Source organism: Falco punctatus, assembly GCF_963210335.1.
Source record: "Falco punctatus genome assembly, chromosome: 8".
NCBI classification, from domain to species: Eukaryota; Metazoa; Chordata; class Aves; order Falconiformes; family Falconidae; genus Falco; species Falco punctatus.
The window spans coordinates 8,457,142-8,478,902 of NC_137588.1; the positions used below are offsets into that span (position 1 = coordinate 8,457,142).

General features: G+C 41.3%; 1 protein-coding gene across 1 annotated transcript in view; it reads left to right on the top strand.

Annotated features, from left to right (window-relative positions):
- The first annotated feature begins 78 nt into the window (after positions 1–78).
- The window catches only part of LOC308068733 (uncharacterized protein), a 79,588-nt gene continuing 57,905 nt past the window's right edge, over positions 79–21,761 (top strand). The window contains exons 1-3 of the mRNA XM_080399872.1: positions 79–18,566; positions 19,242–19,288; positions 20,854–20,959. Of these exons, the coding sequence (XP_080255998.1) occupies positions 18,546–18,566; positions 19,242–19,288; positions 20,854–20,959 (174 nt within the window). The 5' untranslated portion in view covers positions 79–18,545. The remainder of the gene's footprint in view (positions 18,567–19,241; positions 19,289–20,853; positions 20,960–21,761) is intronic.

Consider the following 21,761-nt stretch of genomic DNA (forward strand, 5'->3'; position numbering starts at 1 on the left):
AATTTTCCTTGGGCTACAGTTGTTCTCGTTTGGCTGTTTTTTTAATGAATTCTTATGGGGCTTATTTGGGTAGGGCTAGTTAAAGATTAGTTCAACACATTACGCTTAGACAGGTATTTTGAACAGCTTTGTGTGCAGTATTTGTATCATTTTATATCTTAAAAAAGGTACCCTTCAGATGTCTTCCAATATTCAAAGGTGTAAGGTACTTGAAGAGCTAAGTGAAAATTTCCCCTTGTGTGTATGTATTGTGCAGCTTTGCAGTTGTTTGTAGCACACAAGGGCACCCCTGCTTGCAGCCATGAAAATTAGACATGATTAAAGGATTACTAACCACTTGTACTTAATAAATGGTAGTAGGAGAGGAGCAACATGGACACTGGTAGTTGTGGCTGTCTCAAATCTGGTATCGACTCTATATCAAATATAGTAAGTTTGACTCCTCTCTGCTCAGTTCTAACAAGCTCATAATTTTGAGTTCTCTGGTCTGCTGTAAAATTTAAGCTGGCTTTTAGCTTTGGGTATGGCATTAACTTGTAACTTGTCTTGAGTACCGTGCTCCTAGCCACATTTCTTTGTTTGTACTTGTTTGGAATCCAAACGATCTCAGATCTTTCATCCTCATTGCCCTTTATCATGGTTTCTGGTTCACAAATACCCTTTTTCAGATGGGCTGCTTGTTGCCACTCTTACTAGTCATGTTGTAGCTATAGCATGGCTCATAACAGCAGCAGAATATTTTCTGTTTGTTTCTGATCCTTTCCATGATTGGCACTTTTCTAACATCTCTTGAGTGCCTGTGTTCTCGGTGTTGTAATGACTGTGACTTGAGTATCTTTCGTCAGCAGTGGTAACTGGGTTGGTGTGCATTGTTGAACATTCTTATTCAGGGTTTTTCTCTCTGGTTAGTGCAGTGCATGCATGGAAAACAAATGGGCAGTGAACAGTAGGTGAAATTTCAGCATTGTACGACACTTCCAGTCTTTGTCACCAGACTTGCTTTTGACTTCTTGAATAACTTTATAATCTTGGCTTTGTTGCTTTGCTAACCTGAAGAACTTTATCAATGTTGAACATAACAGGTATTACAGTAATTTATGGTAGCTTCCTCCACTCAGAAAACAGACTACCAACTACTTACCCTTAGCCAGTCCTTTTCCTTCTAGTCTACTAGTTTGTGTAGTTTTGTAAAAATCTGTTGTGTATGAAGTAGATCACTTAATCCATATTTGTTGATTTTTTTGTAGAAAAAAATCAGTAAGATTTGAAGCTGCCTACAAAACCAAACCACACTTCCTCAAATACTCTTCGATGTATTTATAGTATTTCTCCTTTCTACTAAGGAAAACACTGCCTGATTCCCCTGTGTAGATACTATTCTTGGGGTTTTTTATGGGCATTTTTTAAATGGGCAGGTGAAGAGCAGGCTGAATTTAAGACTTTGTAAAGTAGCTAGAAGTATTAAGTGTTGGAGAAGTAGGGATATTACAGCCAAATGGAATGCTGTGCTTTGTGTCTGGGAAAGACAAATGGGACAAGGTGCTTTGTATAGGTCTTAATCTACTGCCAGATACAGCTTAATACAAACGGTTGAGGGATGTTTTTGTTGACTGTCAAGAGATCTTTAATGGACTTGCTTGGCATGTATTAAACTAATAAAGACAAATTTTAGTTTTCCAACATGTTTTTAAAATTAGTGAATGATTTGATCTGGCAGCAGCTGGTTCACAGCACCTATAAATAGGAAACATACCTAGTGGCAAGTTTGTTGTAGTTCTTTGTGGAGGTTGTTTGATAGGTTGTCAGGATTGATTTGGTTACGGAACTGCACTGTGCCATGGATTCTCAAAATGGGGATGAGGGCCATCTCAAAGTGTTATGAAATGATGTGCTTTGTTTTAAAAATACTGGATCAGTTACAGTAGGTCAGTAACGGAATTTCCAATTGGATTTAACGGTTACATACAAATGTAGCTTTTCCATATCAGCAGAGGGTCACTAGGTAGAAAGGCAGATGTTATCGTAAAGCATAGTTTAGTTAGATGAAGAAGACTTAATCAGTCTCTGAAACGTAGGTAGAGGTGTTCATAGAGGTGTAGTTAACTTAGTAAGCAAAGATGCAAGATAAGCTTGATAGAAAAGCTAGGAGAGTTCAGTTATCTTGCAGGCAGTGAGTAGTTTCAGTGCAGTAGCAATTTTTAGGCTTGCTCTAACTCATATTATAGTCTTCAGTTAAGTGTACTTTGATACTGTGGAGAGGTGTAAACAGCTTTGTGACACATGGCATTAAAAAGCCAAAATCAGCCATATTTGTAGAAAAGTTTTTCTCTTTTGGCTTGAGCCTGTCTTGTGCTAAAATATTGCTGTCTCAAAGGGGACAATAACAAAAATTCTGCTGAGCGGAAATGTTAGTCCATTTGTTAGACATGATCTGTGCTAAAGGATTTCAGTTTACACTTTACTGCTCTGGCAAGCCTAGCATAGCTTTGTGTTTCCCTGTCCAGAGCCCTGTCTTGGTAAACAGGCTGTGTAAATTGGCTCCTAAAGCAAGATCTTTCAACATTTGAATACTTACCTGGGCTGCTTTAACTCTGTGCTTTCAACTCAACAAAGGGGAAGTATTTTTGTGGTCATATTTGCTTTTTTAATTGAAGTAACTGGTGTGGGTTTTGGAGTTCTTCCAAATGCTTTTCCATCCACGGTGCTGGAACAGTGCTGGAGTGGGAGGAACTTCGAGTTAAGAAACCATTAAGAATACAGTTGGGAGCAGAGGTTTATGAAGGATTTGGAAAAAAAAAATCCATTTCAATTTTGTGTGTTCCATTTTCATCTGCATCCCACATGTAGTTGGACATTGTTTCTTTGTGGTTTATTAGCTTCTCCTATATAGGTCAGTGATGCTCATTTACCTGCAGTTCCAGTCTCTGTAGAGAAAGCTGTTTCACCACCTCAAAGGTGATTAAAAAAGGAGTAACTGGGTATGGCAGCAAAACGGTAGAGTATGCCTTCCCTGCTGAAGATCCTCATGGAAACCTTCCATAGGCTTTAATAACAAAGCCTAGCAGATTTTCCAGAAGCTGACCAGAGCTGTTAGTAACTCAGTTAAGAAAACGAAAGCAGAATGCACATGTAGAAAAACATCTTTTATTGGGCATTGCAGGAGGACAGTAACTGACGTTGCCATAATGCATTTTGATCAATCCTGCTGCAGATACCATGCTTAGGTAACTTTCTTTGCTGTTTTAGTGATCTGTATTCACTCTGAAACCCAGCGGAGGTTTTTCTGCATTACTGAAGTACGTGGAGAAACTGGCCAGTCCAGTTTCTCAGCATTTGAGAAGCTCCTTTTAAGGGTGAAAAGGGCATCAGCTCAGTCTGGTAATTATTCTTCTGGTGGCTTGAGTTTATTCAGGTGACTGACTACAGTAGTAGCAGGCAGGAGATAAAAACCTCTGTGCTTTGTACATCTCATTAGCTTCTTTCCTCTCACCATAAATATCCTGTGGGGCTTCCAAAACGAATGCTGCAGATCAGTTATTCAAGTTAGTCATAGAGCTCTGCCTAGGCAAGGAGAGAGCTAATAGTGCTGTCATTAAGTCTGTATTTCAGCAACCTGGTGTATGTGTAATAAAACCCTGTGTAAGACAGCATGGGAAATCTGGAAAAAGATCTTGGGTGGGTGGTTTGTTCTGCTTGTGTCCTCTCCTACCCTGCTGGAGCTGGCTGGGCCATCATCCAGTGTGTTGGTGGTTTTTTACTTCTAGGAAGCACTATCTGGGCGGGCTGGCTTGGCCCTTCAAGTTCCAGAGCCACAAGCATTTTGAAGCATCAGCTGCCCAGAGCCTGGCTTCCTTAATTGAGAGGAGCAATCCTGAAGCCTTTGTAAGGTGTCTGAAAGTACTTATTAATGTGTTGATGAAGTCCAAGAGTCACTAAAATATAAGAATAAAAAGAAAGCATTAATAAGATTATACTCTAAATAGGCTTAGCCTTGTGAAGACTAGGGCTTGTAAGTCACTGTGGAAGTCCACCGTGAAGCTTTCCTCTTCAGGTCACAGCTGACATCACTAATCTGTTCCAATGCACTTAAATGCTTATCTTCTCATATGTAATCTATTGGAACTTTTTTGTAATGTAGTAAATGATTGGCAAGCTTCCTGCAGTCCGCTTGGAAAAGCTAAAATCAAAGCCTAGTTTTATTTGTTATAATTAAGAATATTTTTCTGTTGGAAGTAATGGAAACAAAGTAAATGGTTATGCTACCAAGATACCTTGAAGTACCTAAATATTGAATTAATAGTCTACTGTACTTTGACTGCAGCTGTTTTAAATCTGAGAAATACTACCGAATGGTGGTGGTGGGCCTTGTGATTTTGTATTTTGGAGCAGCTGCACTGGGAAATGATGTGAGTTGCTGGCCACCTTTGGCAATTCAGTGCATTGAGGTTTTGTAATTTCACCTGGCTAGCTGTGAACACTTATTTAAAACAAAAAAACCAAACAACTCAAACCCACCCAGAACTCCACAAACCTTTGCCTCTGTCTAGTGTCACAGTCAAACAGGGTTTTGCAATTGACTCTCAATGGACTGTGACAAGTGAAAGACAAATGTGTTGCTGGTTTGCCATGGGAAGCAAACTTAAAAATATTTTACATTCTCAGATCGTACCACTTAACTTGGCAAGCTTGCAACTTTTTTAAACTAGTTGTGTTGAGCAGCACAATATAATGTGCATTCCTGGTTTCCTAAACTTAGAATGGATTATTAAATGCTAGATTCTTTCGTGCTTTCACAAAGAACTTCAGGTGGGATGCTAGGGCTGGCACTCACAGGTGGCACAACTCGATGTAAGTAAAGTCAGAGAACATGTTAAGCATTAGGAATTAGGATGCTTACAATCAGTTCTGAAGCATTGCAGTAAATGTGGATATCTTTCTTTTGAACAGGTTCTTATGTAGTAAAAGTACGAGACTGAGAAGGAATGAAGATTTCACAAGTAGCAGCCCAATTTGTTTCTTCCACGTGAGCCTTCTGTTATGCTAGGATAAGCGATAGAACCAAGTGCTGCATCATGACTAGCATCTTGCTTTTTGTATTGTAACAGCCCATCAAAGCTGTGATTGGTGTAAAAGTATGTGATGAGAATCCATCTGAGGTGATGAGACTTGTAGATCACTGACTTCACTTGGAACAGGACTTGGCCTCTGGTTCACAGGGTAGGGCACACTCTTGTAGGCATTCAAAATCTTGGGTTTGAGGTATGAAACCAGTTTTATTGCTCTGCCTTTTTATGTGGACTTGAGCCTGTCTGAGGTAGAGCATATCAGCTCTGACCAGTCCTGATCTTTACAGACTCAGGATGGGAAGAAGAGGCTGTGCTTTCCTATGCTAATTGAGATCTGCTTTTAGGCTGAGTTTATGAGTAGACATGTGGGATATGTACTATACGCAATGGAAGTCTCACTGTAGAAGTTAATCATAAAGCAAAGGGAACTGTATTTAATTCCAACACTTTACTTCCAACTTGTGTGTTGCATTATTCAGCCTGTCAGTATGGTGCAGCTGGTAGAAGGTAAATAGTATTCAGCTTACCTTGCCCTTAAAAGACCTACTATTTGGAAATAACTGATACCTTTGGTATTTATTGTTTTTTACCAACTGCGTAATTACTAACTGCTCCCAGGTATCTAATGCTTAATGTTGTTTCTGTGGTAAATCACAAAAGCAAATGGGTTCAGCATTGATCTGATGCATCAAGAGTGCTTAATCTTTCAGAGATGGGCTCTTGGGACTTAGCTGACTGGGATCCTAAGTTGCTGCTTACATATTTGGCCTCCCAGGCTGGTATGTGCTAAACTTTGGGAATGTGGAAAACACTGGAGATTGACTTCTCTCCTAATGTGTGGAAAAGCACCTGCTTGTGAGTAACGGTCCACACAAAGCAGTATGTGTGGATGGGATAAAGTGTAACAGTGTACAAACACTGGGTGTGTTTTGGGGTTGGACTTGCTATGAAATCTCCATAGCTGGAAGTCCTGTACTGCATTTTTATTACTGGGGCATTACAATTGTGTCCTTCTCGAGATCAGAAAGGTAAGTGATTGGAACATGTAATAACAGTGGTAGACTTTAGATACCTTATGTAGACAGACCCAAAACCCTGACTGGGGTGAGATGCAGGGAGAACTGAAATGCAGTGGTGGTGACTGACTAGAACAACAAATAACTGACAAGAGAAGACTCTTGATTTATTTTTTCAGTGCTGCTTGGGAGAAATGTTGGCTGGAGAAGTACTCTGGCTGTCACAATATGATTAGATTTCAAATGTGAGAGACCAGGCTAAATAAATTCTCTACATGGACATTTTATTTTAGGAAAGGGACCCATGCAAAAAATGAAGCAGTTACTTTAAAAACAAAAAACTGCAAAAGGAACAAGCAAATCTAGATTCCTACATTGCCTGTGTACAAGCTGGAGACTTACACCTACTGTTGTAGAATTCTGGGTAAAACATGCCTCACTGCAAGTAAAAGCTAACACCCCTGCAGTGGCTCCATGCGAGAACTGAGGAGGTGTTTGGGGGAAAAGATTGGCATTTAAAGCAGAAAGCTTGTGCAAGCAAGGGGAACAGAAAAGCCTGTAAAACATGGGAGATGAAACAAAAAGGGGCAAAACCAGAATCAAGCAGTATTTTGCCAAAGGATGCTCAAACTGTTGGGTTGTAGTTTCTTAAATGTATGGCAAATGGGAAGTCAGGAAGAGAATTGGTAGGATTTGTTCTTGACAATGGGGGAAATGGCAGATGCACAATGATTTTTGCATCAGTCTTTGCTGTTGCAGATGCTGGGTGGATTCCCACCCCAACATGTTCTTTTCAATGGATAGACCAGGATACATACGTCAGTAAATACTCAGGAAACATTTGTATGTGCAAGTAAGAAATCAGGAAGCTACCAAGACAACAGTATTTATCAGAGTCCTGAAAAGCTCTGATATTAAACTGGAAAGTTGCAGGCAAATGGTGTCTAACTTTCTATTGCAAGGAGTTACTGTGCCAGAGCCCTGGTGGGTTGTCAATGTAGTTCTTTCACATAAAGGTCTCTAGGGAAAGCCTGGGAACTAGAAACTGTTGGACATCTTGCTAGGAAAAAATATTAGTGGTAAAGATGATGAACCACTGAACATATAGATAAAAGAGTCTTTTTGGTAAGAACCACTATGGTTTCTGGGGAAAAAACCCAACAACACAAAACCCCCAAAAAACTTGCTTTGGCTGGAACTTTTACCAGTGTGTGTTCAGACGGGTGGACAGAGGTGATCTAGTGAACATAATGCTTTGTGATGCCCCGCACCAGACACTGAGAAAATAATATTACTGCAGGATCAGTAAGTTTGCCATTTCAGTGAAGTCTTTGAGGTGTGCTACTCCAGCAGATGTGCTCTGGAGTGGACGATCACACTAAGGGACTGTGGGAAGCTTTTTGTGAACTGGCATTTTGTGAACAGCTCTAGAAGGAGACTGGTGAGTATCAATAGCTTTCCAAAATCATTATCAATGTGTGAGTGAAAAAAACCAACAGTGCTAAGCATCCTCAGGGAGGGTACTGAGCTCAAGAGGGAGTCATTTTCTTGTTATATAAAACTTCGGTGCACTTGCACAAAAATTTCCTTTGAGTGTTACTGTTCTGACTTCCACCTCACAAGAAAGAGAGTGGAGTTGGAGAAGATGCAGAAAAGGATCTGTAAAATGAGGAAAGGGATAGAGCAACTGCCTTCTACGCAGAGAATGGAAATTCTGGGACCCTCCAGTTTAGAGAGAGTGTATAGCAGAGGTATGTCTAAGGCTTGTGAAATTATGAAGGCAGTGGATAAGCTGAATGTGAAGATTATATGGTAAATGCCACAATTCTAGAGGTAGCGGATGCTTGGACATTGGTTTAAAGCAGATGAAGGAGCGTAATTCTGCATATAGTACAGTGAGCTTCTGGAACTTGCTGTTGCAGAATGAGACAGAGGCAGAGTATATCTGTATACTCACCAAGGGATTGCAAATTCACAGGTAACAGGTCTGTAAATAGATAATAAAAAAATATAAGTGAAGATGTGCCTTCTGCCATCCTTGTTCTAGTGGATGCTGGAGGGGTCTCGAGGAAAGAAAGGATTATTGAGAAGAGCCAGGCCTAAATAACGTCTCCAGTTGCCACCATGCTGGGCAGGCTGTTGGGCTACGCTGACGGGCTACGCTGACTTTTCTGACCCAGTGTAGTACTTTGTATGTTCCTAACTTTGAGTCCCTTTCTCATGAGGTAGTATGTTTGTTTTCTCATCTTTTACTATGCTCCAAGTGTTGGTTGACACTTTACTTGGGCAGCATGGGTAAGGGTTTTTTCAGTGTAATTATGAAATAAGTGATGGTGAAATGAGAGTTGTGAATTTCTGATGTCCTTGGGAATGTTTTAGGTATTGAAGTATGCACTTATATCCTGCTAGATCTGAGAAGCTCCTTTGTCTGCTATTAAGAATGGGGTTTTTTTCTATATTTTAGGCAAAAAGCATCATCTTGCTTTATGTCCAAGCAGTCAGTGGATGAAAACTTGGTTTAGAACATTCAGACCCAAAGGGCACAAATGCTTCCTGATTTGCATGGTGCATCTTAGCTCAGCATTTTGTTTGCCTCCCACGGCCCTTACATGTTCATAGCTGTTTAACATCTGGTGAGTAAGCTCAGGATTAGTAAATGCTCCCATGAGGTCCTGGAGATCAAATCCTGCTTTCATGTTAAAATACTAGCTGATTTGATTACAAGAAAAATGTCTAATTATGAGGGAAAATCCTACGTCTATTAATGGGTTGGATCCATGCTGAAGGTCTTGTCTTGGTATACATTTCCAGCCCAGTCTCGTTAGTGCTGACTACTTTGTGCAACTTTTAAGTACAATCAGTGTGAGAACCTTTTGTATGCTCCTTTGGATGTTTGGAGAGGAAAATTTAGGTTAAAGGGAACTGATTGGATACTATCCAAAGGTTTGGAGCATCTCTGTTAAGTCCAAGCATAGGGGAAAACTCTGACCACAGGAAAGTATTTAACCTTTTAACACACAAGTTTTATAGGCTGTTTGTCAGGGGTTACCAGTTCCTTCTTTCTCTTGCTTTTCCTCACTCATTTTTTTTTTTTTTTAACCATATCTCTCCTGGGAACGGGCCATCTTAAATGTACAGCATCTAGCATGATGTAGTTGACTCCTGGGCTGCTTAGGTTCCAGTTAACGTTTTGTAAAAAGTGAGAAAGCACGTGGGAGTAGAATTGAGAGTGGGAAGAACTGTCTGATACGCCAAAAATTTTGGTCATCCATTCCCCCCATGCCCCCCCCTGTGGCTTAGTGACTCATCAAAACCATGTGTTGCATATCCAGTTGTTGCTTGATTTTGCAATAGTTCCACGGGACAGCTTTAAATGCTATTTATCTGAGGGGGGGGGGGGGGGGGGTTATCTAGACTCATTCTTTGATGCTTTTTGGCTGCCTGTCCAGGTCTCAGCTGGTTTAAGGATTTAAGAGAGCACAGCTGAACTGTTAAATTGATTGTAATGAGATTTCTTTGGATGCTGGAGGTGAGCACACCTCTGGGAACACAAGAGTTTTACTTTTTTAATGTACAAAGGCTAGCTTGGAGATTGCAGTAGGAATGACCTGAAAGCCAGGTAGATGATGCATAATTTTGAGACTAAACTATCAACTAGTTGATGGACTGAGGTTGCATAAATTAGGATGAAGTGGGGAGGTGATTTTCTGTTCTTCAGAACTCTGAGGGAAAACTTGTTTCTCATTCAAGAAGAATGGGATTTATCTTACTGCCTTTAGGTATGTGCCAGACAGCTGCTAAGACCACCAGCAGTACTAGAACTGAGTGAAAGTTTTAGGAGTCTCATTTGGAGAATAAATCTTGTGGGGTTATTAACATGGATAAGCCTGTTTGCAGGTACTTTTGATCTGTCTCTCGGTTCAGATAAATCCTTACTAGAGAGGGAGGGATGCATTTACCTTATGTGATTAGTGGATGGTTTAATTTTCCCCAAAGTTTAGTCACAGTGATGTTTGTCTACCTTAAGGCATATCCATCATTATCGTAGTATCTCTTAACTAGCACCTTGGCCCCAACTTAAGTTGAGTGTCTTTTAAGACACTGAAATCAGCCACCAGCAGGGAAGAAGAGGCTGACAGTAGAGATAATTTGCTACTGTCAGCTCTTGAGCAGTTTGTAGGAAGTCTGTGACCTGGGGAAGCAGATGTGCTTTACCGGTCTCTGGGAGGTGAGAGGCATAGACTGAAATTTGATTCAGCTGAAAGTTTTGCACAGCTTTGGTTATGGAGTGCCAAAAGAGTATTTATGACTTTCCTTCGGTTAACTGTATCGATTCTCAGCCAGGGAAGAAGAGGGGGGGAGCTGTACTTTATTGGCCAGTCAGATATCTTTGTACCAGAGGGAGAATTATTGTTTTTGCAATATACTTATTTCAGTTTGGGATGCTTTTGTAACACTAAGTGAACTTTGATCCCTTGAGAGCTTTTTCCCTTAATAGAATTTGTGATTGAAAACAGTTTGCAAACCAAACACTGCCAAGTTGCGCCTGATTTGGGTGATAAAATAATGCAAAGCAGGTAGCTCTTCCTATCTTCGTGACCTGCCCAAGTACCATAATTCAGCCAAGGCATAATTGAGCCAAAGCTCAGCAAACTTCAGTCTGAATTTGTGATTCTGAAAGACAGATGAGCTTCAGTGCTTGTTGCAAAAGACTGAGAAAGCTGAAGTTCTTGGCTAACAAGTAAACCTGGTAGTGTTACACTAAGTGGTATCCTTTCAGTTGCCCCGTGGAAGGGTCAGTGCCTGTGACGGCAAAGCCAGGGGAAGGGAAAAAATTAGCACTCTTCTAGTAGCCTGTGAGCCTGTATGGTCTGCAAATAAATACACAGGCCCCAGAGAAGTTACAGGTAATGTTACCAACAGCTTTCTGAGTATACCCTCTTGAGATTTTCACCCTTGCCTATTTTTTTAGATGGTGAGAACATGTGTTTCCCCTTCAAAAAAGGGCTAACTGTAGAGTGAGTGGTTAACCACTTTTCTTGATGGATCACTCCCAGTTGGCCTTGGAGAGGGTGGCTGTGTCCATGAAGCAAATGGACAATGAGTTATGTGCCTTAACTGCTCTCCTGTGCCTTTCTGTGGCACGCTACCCCTTGTGCAGAGGATTTTCCCTTCCTTGATCTGTGGGAGGTTGTAGATGTGCCAGCTAAGCACTATAAGTAATATCAACTAGTCTGCTGCTCTTTCAAGGGAACTTTAGGATTTCTCTTGAATCACCTTTAAACAGCATTGCCTTGAATTTGCAGAGTACATATGCAGACATCTCAGGGTGGGGACGGGTTATTTTTAAGCTATGATGAGGCAAGACGTGCGCAGCATGGTGTGGTGGAGTGATGCAAACCATGGCTTGCAAAGTTTATTTATTACTGCCCGCTTCCTTTTCAAAGGAGTAAGAGCTGAAGGGTGGGGAAAGGAGAGGTGGAATAAGTTTAGGCTTTCTGCAGCTGATGATACAACAGAAGGTCCTACCCTCCTGAGTGTTACAGAGATGCTGTTGTATGTTCTTCCTGGGAGGCAACAGAATAAAGGAAGCGGAACTTGGCCAACAGCACTATTTCTGTTGGAAGGCATCTAGTAACCTGAAGATGTGAGATCTACAGTCACACCAAGTTTGGTGTAGGTAGTTGATTCATGAGTAAGGTGCCCTTTAAAACAAAAAAACATGATGTTTTCAGTGCTTACCTGAAGATGACGATGGTGAATGTTTGGCTTAGCCTAGTAGCCAAGGGAACAACCAGATCTAATTGCTGGAGGCAGGCTTGAGATCAAATGTGGCTTATGGGGCTTTTTCCCCTTAGGCAGTGAAGTCTACTGAGATCTTATTTTAGTGGTAGAGCTGTAAGTGTGTGTTGTTCTGTAGATGTGCTGTGACACAGCCAGTGTTGCTGGACTTGGTGTGGAAAATGGTGCGTGCCAGAAACAGAGAGGCTTTTAGCTGTGTGTTGTTTGGTTTTTGGGTTTTAGGGGGTGGGGGGTGGGGGTGGGGGGGTGTGTGTGGCTCTGGAGCAGTTTATACCTCCTCAGGATACAGCATAACTCTTTTCTTACCTTTGAGATCTGAGTGAGTATAGGTGTTTGCATAATCAGAAACCACAAATGACTGGCAAGAGCCACAGTATCACCTCTGTAAATGAATATTGCTCCAATATAAAGAAAAATATTTTTGGATGGTAATGTGATCACACCACTGTATCACTAAAACTATTCATAGAATCATAGAATGCTTTGGGTTGGAAGGGACCTTAAAGATCACTTGGTTCCAACCCTCCTTCCACAGGCAGGGACACCTTCCACCAGGTTGCTCAGGTCACACTAAATTTGGTTTCCTCAAGTACTGGCTTATACTGAACGTTTCTGAGTGTAGTCTTAGCAGATGTTTGTCCATGTGTTTGTGGAAATGAGAACATACGCTCACTGTTCATTTTCCCCTTCCTGGTAATATCAAAGTTGTTTTGTTGTTGTTTTTTTTTACTGTTGCTGTCAGTACTTTTATAGTTAAGGCTCTGGTTTTTGCCATCAAGTCTAGTACTTATTCCTGCTTGATGCACTAGCAGGACATAAGAGTAAGTTCTGTGGTGGCTCTGTCACATAATCAATGATTTTAGTGTGGACTGAGAGGATTGCTATCAGCAGCCAAATTCTCTCTTGCTAGATATCTGTGAAGACAAGCTGTCAGGGAGCATTGTTCTCCCTTTTTGGACTCTTTCTTTCCTGACAGAACACGCTGGGTGATCATAATGAGAAAGTAAGCACCACAGCAGACCCTTTTGTAATCTCGTTAGTTCCTAGATGTGCAGACATGGATGGAAAGGATGTGCAGAAAAGGCAGGGGTAGGAGTTGCAAGCTGACAAGACTTTTTCTGGAGCAGCTCCGATGTAAAAGAGCCAAGACAGCAAGATTAGAATCTGAAGGCATTTCATAGTGGTAAAGAGTTCATTGTTTCCATCTGGATGCTACTAAAGGAGAAAAGTCATGGTACAGTTGATGAACCTGAAAAGGAAAAAAACATGACAAGAGAGTCTGTATGTGTAGTCATGAACAGGGAGGGAGTGAATTGAATCTATTGTCTTCAAAATTCTGCCTGTTCCACCAAGCAGCCCTTTTTGGAGTAGTTGTATTCAGCTCGGCAGAGAACAGGTACCCAGATATTTGTCTAGCCAAGAAGTCGGTTCTGAACTCCTTGTTGGACAATCGTGACTTTACTGCAAGGACCTGATTTATTCTTCCCTGTGAGAAATCTTAAGGGCAGCCAGATCTTTGAGTCCTCATCCATCCTGCAGCCTGTGCAGTCACACTGCAAAAAGAGAATGGTGCAAAAGAAAACCATGCCCAGCTTGAGGAAACAGAGGGAGATTTGGCCTTGAATGAGAAGTGAAAACACGTACTTGAACAGAAAAAGACTGAAGAGCAAATCAGTGGATTATAGTGTGGTTCTGGGGAGGCAGTTAACTTACAGAAACAAGACCTAGCTTGGCTCTATTCAGAGTGACCTAGTTCTATGTAGAGTTTTTTTCCCTCTGTGTTAGAACAGGGAAATGCCATTTGCTCAGATTCTCCCTGTTCCTGTGCAGATAGGAAGGCAGGGTCCTGTGAGAATTTATTATATGCTTTGTGATATTCAGATCTGTAGAGTTAGTGTGCAGTCTTTCTGGACTGCTTTGGAGAGCAGCTTCACATGTTTGTCTTTTCAGAGTTAGTATGTTGAACATGTGTTTTTCTTGAGAAATGGGGAGGATTTGTGTTCTCAGATCTGCCTGCTCGCGTGGCTTTTACTTCCATTTTGAAAGATCCCTTAATATTTCCTTGGAGATTTTTGTTGTCACTGTGTTGATGGAAGCCCTCCTCCTTCTTATAAACTTAGATATCTTTCAATTTTTCTGAAGTGAAGATAATCCCCCACAATGTAACACAAGTGCTGAGTGGCTGTTTGAGACGTTTGAAACCTTTTTTTTTTGTGAAGAACTGACTCACATAGAGCATTAGGGATTTCCATTCCCAGGCATGCTGCAAAATAAAAATTTTCATTTCTTCTGTACTTCTAGCTAAAGCTGGAAATACTCTGCAGTGATAGCAAAAAGTCAGTAGTATGTTTCAACTGAGCTAATGTCTGGGGGAGGAATGGAAGTCTTTTCCTTGCTGTCTTAGATCCATGTTTGTTTTAAATCTTTTGGCCTCGCAAAGGCTGAAAAAGAACAATGTGTTTCTGTAGTTTCCTAGGACTGTCTCGCCTTGGGGGCAAGAGGTCTCTCTTTAAAAACCATTTCCCATTCATTTTATCTCTTAATAGTTTCATCCAGTTCCCACTGTAGTCATACAAGTCTTCTGACTTCAGTGCAAGTTGATTTGGGTCAAGATATGCAATTGTAACAATGTGGAGGAGGTTAGTAGAACTGATTAATTAACACTTCAAGGGCCCTGTGGGCTCTGCTGTGGCAACTAAAATGGATTTTAATTTTTTTTTTTCATTCCAGCTGCAGCAAAGATGGGCAGTATTACTGACTCTGAAAGCTTCACTCTTGGTGTGATTCTCATTAGAAGTGACAGATGATCAGATTCTCAATACTTGGTATAGTCCACTGGAAAATTATTAAATTTCCCTGTTTTTTCCATAGAAGGGTATAAGTTGTTACCACAGTGCTGCACTTTTTTTTTTTTTTTTTTTTTTTAAATAAGCTATTTCACTGTCTTTCATTAGGAAAAACACATTTCAGGGTGAGTTGACAGAGCTGACAAGCTAGGAAGAATGTGAGACTCTGGTCAAGCTGAGAAGGATTTTCCATCTTAGAAGATTCTTACTGGAAGTTGTACTTACCCAATTTTCAGGTCTTTGTTGGTATCTGAGGAGCTTTTAAAGAAGATGTATCTGGTTCTTCACTAGAACGTGACTCTCAGTGCAGTATTTTCAACATTTTCTTACAGTCTCAAGAAAAAGTAGTTTAGAAAGGATTTCCAGTTTATTTTAAATCTGTCCATCTTCCGTACTTAGTACTCAGAATACCAGACTGTAGAAAGGTCACTGCAGTAGCTGATCTGTCTGAAGAAGGTGGAAAAGCCTTAGGAAGTGTTGTAGGATGTCTGGTGAATTCCTTTGAGGGCAAGGTGTTTCCCTCTTAACATTATCCCCAAAGAAGGTCTTGAAGACCAGCTGTTCCACAGTTGCTGTGCCTGTGTCTTGAGGCCAGAAAGACAAACTTACGGTGGGAGTACACTGCATCTAGCAAGGTGTTATGTTTAAAAGAGTCTGGGGAAGGCCTCCTTGTAAGCTGGACCCCAAGTGCACCCTAGTGCCTTTCCTGGAAGGCACTGAGGTACCTTGGTTGCAATGCTTGTACCAGATGGGTGGGCATTCCTCACCTCACAGAGTGACCCAAGGCTGCTTCGATTTCACAGTACCACCCTGGTAAAGAAAAGGAATGACAGTGGCACTGGTCTTGGCAATGCAGCATGTCTGCAAGCAGAGAAGTGCGCTTACGTGTATGCTGAGGTCTACACAAAGTGAGATAGAGCAGATGGGAATCTACGAAAGAGAAGGAAAATACATTGAAGTGATTAGTTTCTGTTACCCAGTTTCTTCCAACAACCTTGCAAATACTGACAATGAGTCATTCTGAAGCCTTGTCATTTTTCCTGTGGTTAAGGGTTCCCAGACTTTTATAAGATGCGTCCTGTTAGAAGCATGGATCTACTCCAGACTTGTACAGTGATCTAGGCTATTATAAACACAAGTCAAGAAACCTTAGTGCAAAGCTTTTTTTTTTTTTTTTTTTTTAAAAAAAAAAAAGGCAGTGTAAGTGTAAGGGGCTCTGTCCTGATTTAGGCATGGGTATAAACCAAATTCTGTTCTTCCTAGGCAGGAATTAAGGGATATATATTTAGCTATTGGGATACCCAGCATTAACGCTTCAGAGAAACAATCCAATGTTTACTTATGCTAAGTTTGTAACATATGTGCTTTGTTGTGTCCCTCTTTTTAAGAAAAGAATAGAAACTGGGAGTTGGCTTCACCATTTATTTTTCAAGACCTAATCAGATAGTAGACACAATATATCTTTGAGAGCATGTGAGACAAAATATGGGGTCCTGTTTCCACTGAAGCCCATGTGAGATCACCCACTGACTTCAGAGGACAAGGGTCCCACCTTGATTTTAGCACAACATCTAGAGAACAGATCCAGCCAAATGGCAAGAGGAGAACTGTGGTAGGGAACTTTGCAGGCTCTGCCTAGAAGCCACTGAGAACAAGACTGCCTAAAGCATAGAAAACAGCAGAGAGGGGAAGGAAAAATAAACATATGGATGTGTTTAACCTTTGAGTCGAATGTATTTTTCTATTTTTCGGTATCTTTTGTATGAGGACAAGGTAGTCCTGCTTTCCCCTGTGCCTCTAAATTTCATGCTGTTTTTAGGCACCTAGTACAGAGCTTGTATTCTACTAAATAAGTAAATTTCCCAGATATAGGCACCAAAAATACTGGCATATCTAGAGTCTGATCAATTTAACAGTACACCACAAGACCACTTTCTTTCCTGTTGTATGGTATCCAACACAGTGGTAAATGTTTTTCCCAGTAATAGCCTTCCTGGGCAGCAGTCATGCAGTGGGAGGGATGACTTAAAAAAAAAAAAAAAAAAGCTCCTGACTCCAAGAAAAGTCTTTGTACTCAGTTACTGGGGGACTCTCCTTGTATGTCACAGATGCAGTTGGCAAACCTAAACAACTCTTAGTTTCTCATCCCTGTAGCATTTGTAATGGAATCGGACATGCTGCTCTGACATCATCAACATGGATGTTTGAAATCTCACGGTTTTTTAGCTGCTTGTATTCTACATTTGTTGGTGGAGCTGATATCAGCCCATGCCAGTGCGTCGCTTGTGTTGTCATGTGTGATCAGCTCTAGTAGCAGAATCAGTCAGTAGGAATAACAGGGGAAATCCAAGTAATCACGTTTAAAGCATTATAGGTTTAGTATTTTTGCCTGGCAAACTGTTTATTCAGGTAGACCAAATTAATTAAAATTCATAAAATGTAGTAATAGTTGCAGACAAAGCAAAGAGATTGGGACTTTGAGGGTGAGCTATGATATTTATTAGTGTATTCACAACATAAATATGCCATTGGGGGAAAGAAGAGGTGTAGAAGGAAATGTTAAGAAGTCCTATAGTTTGCAGCACCTCCCTCATATTTCCCTGCACGCTCCCCTCCTCCCCATCCACTTTTTTAAATGATACATCACATTTTTGTGTGCCTATTTGCTCTGGGACCCTATGGAAGAATACACCTGAGATGACAGTAAGATGGATTTAGCCAAAAGATCCTGGGAAAGGAGCTTAGAATTGAAAAGAAGATAAGATGGTATGGACCAAGAATTCCCTTAGCAAGTTGAACTCCTCAGCAAAGGAGGTTGAAATTTAGTCTAGAACTGGTTCCTTTGATTGATTTATTGAAATTAGGTCATGAGCATTTTTGGAGTTTTGCAGCCCTCTGAGATGCGCACTGGGGACCAAATAGAAGGCCTCCGTTTGGTAGCTCAACGATACTTTCCTATGTTTGCAACTATGTAGAAACATGAAAGGCAATGTTTTGTTTAAAACTCTAGAGGTGCTTGTGTTCAGGTGGAGAGAGAAGCGTGCTGAGTGAGTTTGATTAGCTGTAGCATCTTTCTGTCTGCGTACCATGCTGGGGAGTGAATCAGTGGGGCGAAAAGCTGTAACAGTTAGTGATGATGATTTTTACCCAGTGCAAAAGGGAATAGCTCTTTCATCTGTTTTGGAGCTGTGTTGACTCATGCCAGGAGGAGACCCTTCTTTGTGGTTTCCCTTGACTGCCTCTTGGGCTCATTTGTTTTTCTTACAGTAGTGGTTTATGCTGCAGGGACTGCAGTCTTCCTCTGACACATCTCTGCCTTGCACCCGTCCTGCTCCTGGAGACCGCCACTGGCACAAACCCCTCCTTGAAGAGATTAATGAAATGGCTGTATTGGATTCATTGCAGGATGGGGCTGGTAGGAAATTGAGTGGTGTGCAGTGCCAAACCCATGATGTGTGTGCTCTTTCCATTGGGAACACTGAGTCATAAAACGAAATAAAGCTGTTACATTTCTGCATGATGAAAAAAACGGGCCCCAGTCTAGCATCTTGTGCACTCACACAGTCTCTGTCCAGTGAACGCTTTCCCTGTGATAGGTTATGAAACCTGGCTCCCCCTGGTAGAAATTCAATTTATTTCAGCTGAAAAGAATTGGGTGTCACCTTGGATGGGTCTTTTCCCTCACCCCCAGTCAGGGCCAAGCATTAGTCTTGTGACTTTCTAAATAAAATCCACGTTACTAATTTGCTGCTGTTTTAACTCAGCTGAGAAGAGCTTGGCAATGTCTGCATTTGGTTGTGCTGTCAGCTGGTTGCATGGCTGATCAGTTGTCCAAGGTATGCTCGTTAGAAAATAGAGAAGGAAGCGCTTCTAATAGCCATGGTTTCCACTTCTGATTCCTCTTTCAAGTGCAGAGTAAGGATGTTAGTTATCGACAGGAGAAATAGCTCAGATAATTAGAGGCAAAGCAGCTTAGGAGAGGATGTGAGAATTCTCCCTGTGTCTGGTGTAAGGTGCAATAACACCAGGTTTGTTGCATCATCAGTTACAAAGTGACTGTGATGAGAGGTTAATCTGAGCGGTTTTCTTCATAAGTAGGTAAAGCTTAGGGAAAAAAAAAAACCAACCACAAACAAACCAATTATTGCAATTAAGAACTGAGATGCACAGTTATGTTACAGTTTATATTACTGTGACCATTGATGAGCCATGGTATCAAACTGAGTTTTCTGCAAATGCCTCTTTATATTGCCTGGGATATGAAATTGCCTGGAATATGAACAAATCAGTATAATTCGAGTTGTGTGACAGAGCTTGAACTGCCTTTGTTAGAAGCATCATAGTTATGATTAAAAGGTAAGTAGAATCTGACAAGAGTAAGGAATATTTTGCTTTGTTAGGGCTCAGACGCAGCTTAAGGAACGGCTGCTGTGCCTGCACACTGTAACAGTTGAGAATTGTGTGAGTTGTCCTGTGCCTTAGCTGAAACTTGTTTCTTGTGTTTTGTGCAGTCTGGGCATGGATGCTTCTTGGCCACTGTGGTTTTGCTAGTGGGGAGGTAAGTTGTTGAGACAGTGTAACTTGATTGTTTGATCACTGGATAGTAGGATAACCCAAGTTATGCCATTTTGATGAGGTGGAAGCGTGGCCTAGTCATGCAGTAACTAACCAGCTGGAATACTTAATTGCAGCTACTGTCTGTCAGGAGTTTTCATGTTGGGAACAACTTCACAGATGCAGACTTGCAAAGGCTTTCATGCTTCACAGGTTGCTGGTTCTGCTTAGGCCAACCTGATGAAGCTTGTGGGTGAGCAGGAGTGCCCACTTCACAACCCTGTCTCCTTGGCCCATGCAGAAAGTCAAAAGAACAGCCAGCTGCAGAGCTGAGAAAATCATCTGGGGAGCCTGGGTGGTAGCACTGTACTCTGGCTACTGGCTCATAGGTAGGTATTATGCTTGCACATTTGCGATCTACTTGTAATAGCCACGTGATATGGATGAGAGGCATGGCAAAGTCCTTTCTCGTCTGAAACCAAAGTATCTGTGGCAGTCGGATGCTTCATTTTGTGCAGTTGGCTCTCATCATAAGGCACAACTGCCTGCGTGCATTTTGGATATATTTGAGTTAATGGGAATGAAATCTAGGTGATGTAAAGACGCATTGCTTTTTGGCAAGGCTGATTCTTTCAAGCAATGTTTCCTGTGATGTGTATGCTGAAGGGGATTTCTGCTGTTCTCCCCTCCAGTGGGATGTATAAGCAAGAGTACAGTTCCCTGGTGACCACTGGATTTTTCTCCAATGTCCTGCTTGGGCTACTAAATTCAATTCTAGCTAGCTTAAGTTGCACTTGTGAAAAAATTCTTGTTGCTTTGTTTGGACTTGATGCACTTTAACCAGCGTGTTTTTCATGTGCTCTGGAAAAGCATCCTCGCTTTTCAATTCAGTGCTCTGGATAAAACACTGAAGTTATCAGTGCATGTGAATTTCTGGAGGCAGAGTGTTTTTCTGCTCACAATGGGAACAGAGTTAAGAGCCAGGGACTCTGTTTAAATCCCTTTGTTATTAGCAGAGTGCACAGTGCCCTTTGGCATGCCCTAATTGTGCTTCTCTGCCTGCAAACCGAAGGTAATTATGGTACCTACCATTTGCAGGAATGTGGAGGATTAGTTGAGTCGTATGCAGCCTCTTTAAAAATGTGAAGCAATAAATCTGTTTAATATTAATAGTTTGTTAAATTTATTGAGCACTTTGGGACTGTTGAATGAAAGACCTTACATAAATGGCACTTAATTATTGTTATTACTAGAGAAGGACTAGCACAAAAGCAGCAGTTATCTGGGAATCCATGAAACAAAGGTCTGGTGCATACTGCCAACATCTGCTACCACTTAAAACTTCAACCCACTTACAACATGAGGCACTCTTAACTTGGAGACACACACGGAAGAGTAGTTTTGCAACCACTGAGCTGTGGCAATCCTTCTGTCAGGCTATTCATATGATGAATATATTCTGTACACCTTACCCCGTGGGAAGTACTCTGCCCTGGTAAGGTTGTGACAGGGATCGTGTGATACTGTTATCACAAACCTGCTTTAAACATTGCTGTTTTTTCCTCACAGAATCAAACAGAAATGTGCACTGATGTTTTTCATTCATGACCTTAAGTGTCCTACAGTCGTGGGCAGGACTGTACTGCAGAGCACAGAGCAAAGTTTTCCAATGCAGGTAATGGAGCTTCTTATTTCTAGGAGTCCTAACAGCCCTTTCAAACTGTCTTGGATTTCAGCACGTGGAAAAATCCATTAGTGTGTGGTGTTTGGCTCTAGGTGCACAATCTGCTTTGCTTCTGGAGCACTGGGAAGCTCTAGCCCTCAGACTGAAGAGAAACTGATAACCTTGCAACACCAGCCTACTGTGAGATACCTGCCTCGCGGCTTCAGAAGAAAGAATGAAACCACCTACCCCTAATCTTGATTGCCAATTATTATGGCAGTCTTATTAGGCCCATTTCCTAACAATTTCACTGATACTATGATGAATGCACTGACAAGCTTGCTTTTTTCTAGCCCTTTCTGTGGGCTAAGAACAGCAGAGGAAATAATTGGGGCAGGGCGAAGAGTTTTATTTTAATGGTCCTATGTATGTTCATATTGGGAACCAATAAACCATCAACTGGCTTATGACTATGAGTAAAGCTGTTGGTCATGAGGAACAGGTAGTGTAAATGACTGGTGGAGAAGTTTTGTCTGGTGACTGAACTGAAATAAATTCTTCCTGTAACAGCTAAAACGAATAGATCACTTAGACATTTTGAGACTATAGACTTTGGTTTTAGCTGAATATAATTATGAAAGAAGGTGCTGCTGCTCTTTTTAACCTACTAGTTAAATATAATCCTGGGGTATGGGAGCTTCCAAATCTTTTTCTGATAGCTACTTACGGATTTTTATATTGTATAGGACCAGGAGCTGTAGAAAGAGGCCTAGACCAGACTATCAGGTGTGTGAGCAGCCCTTCTGGGACACAA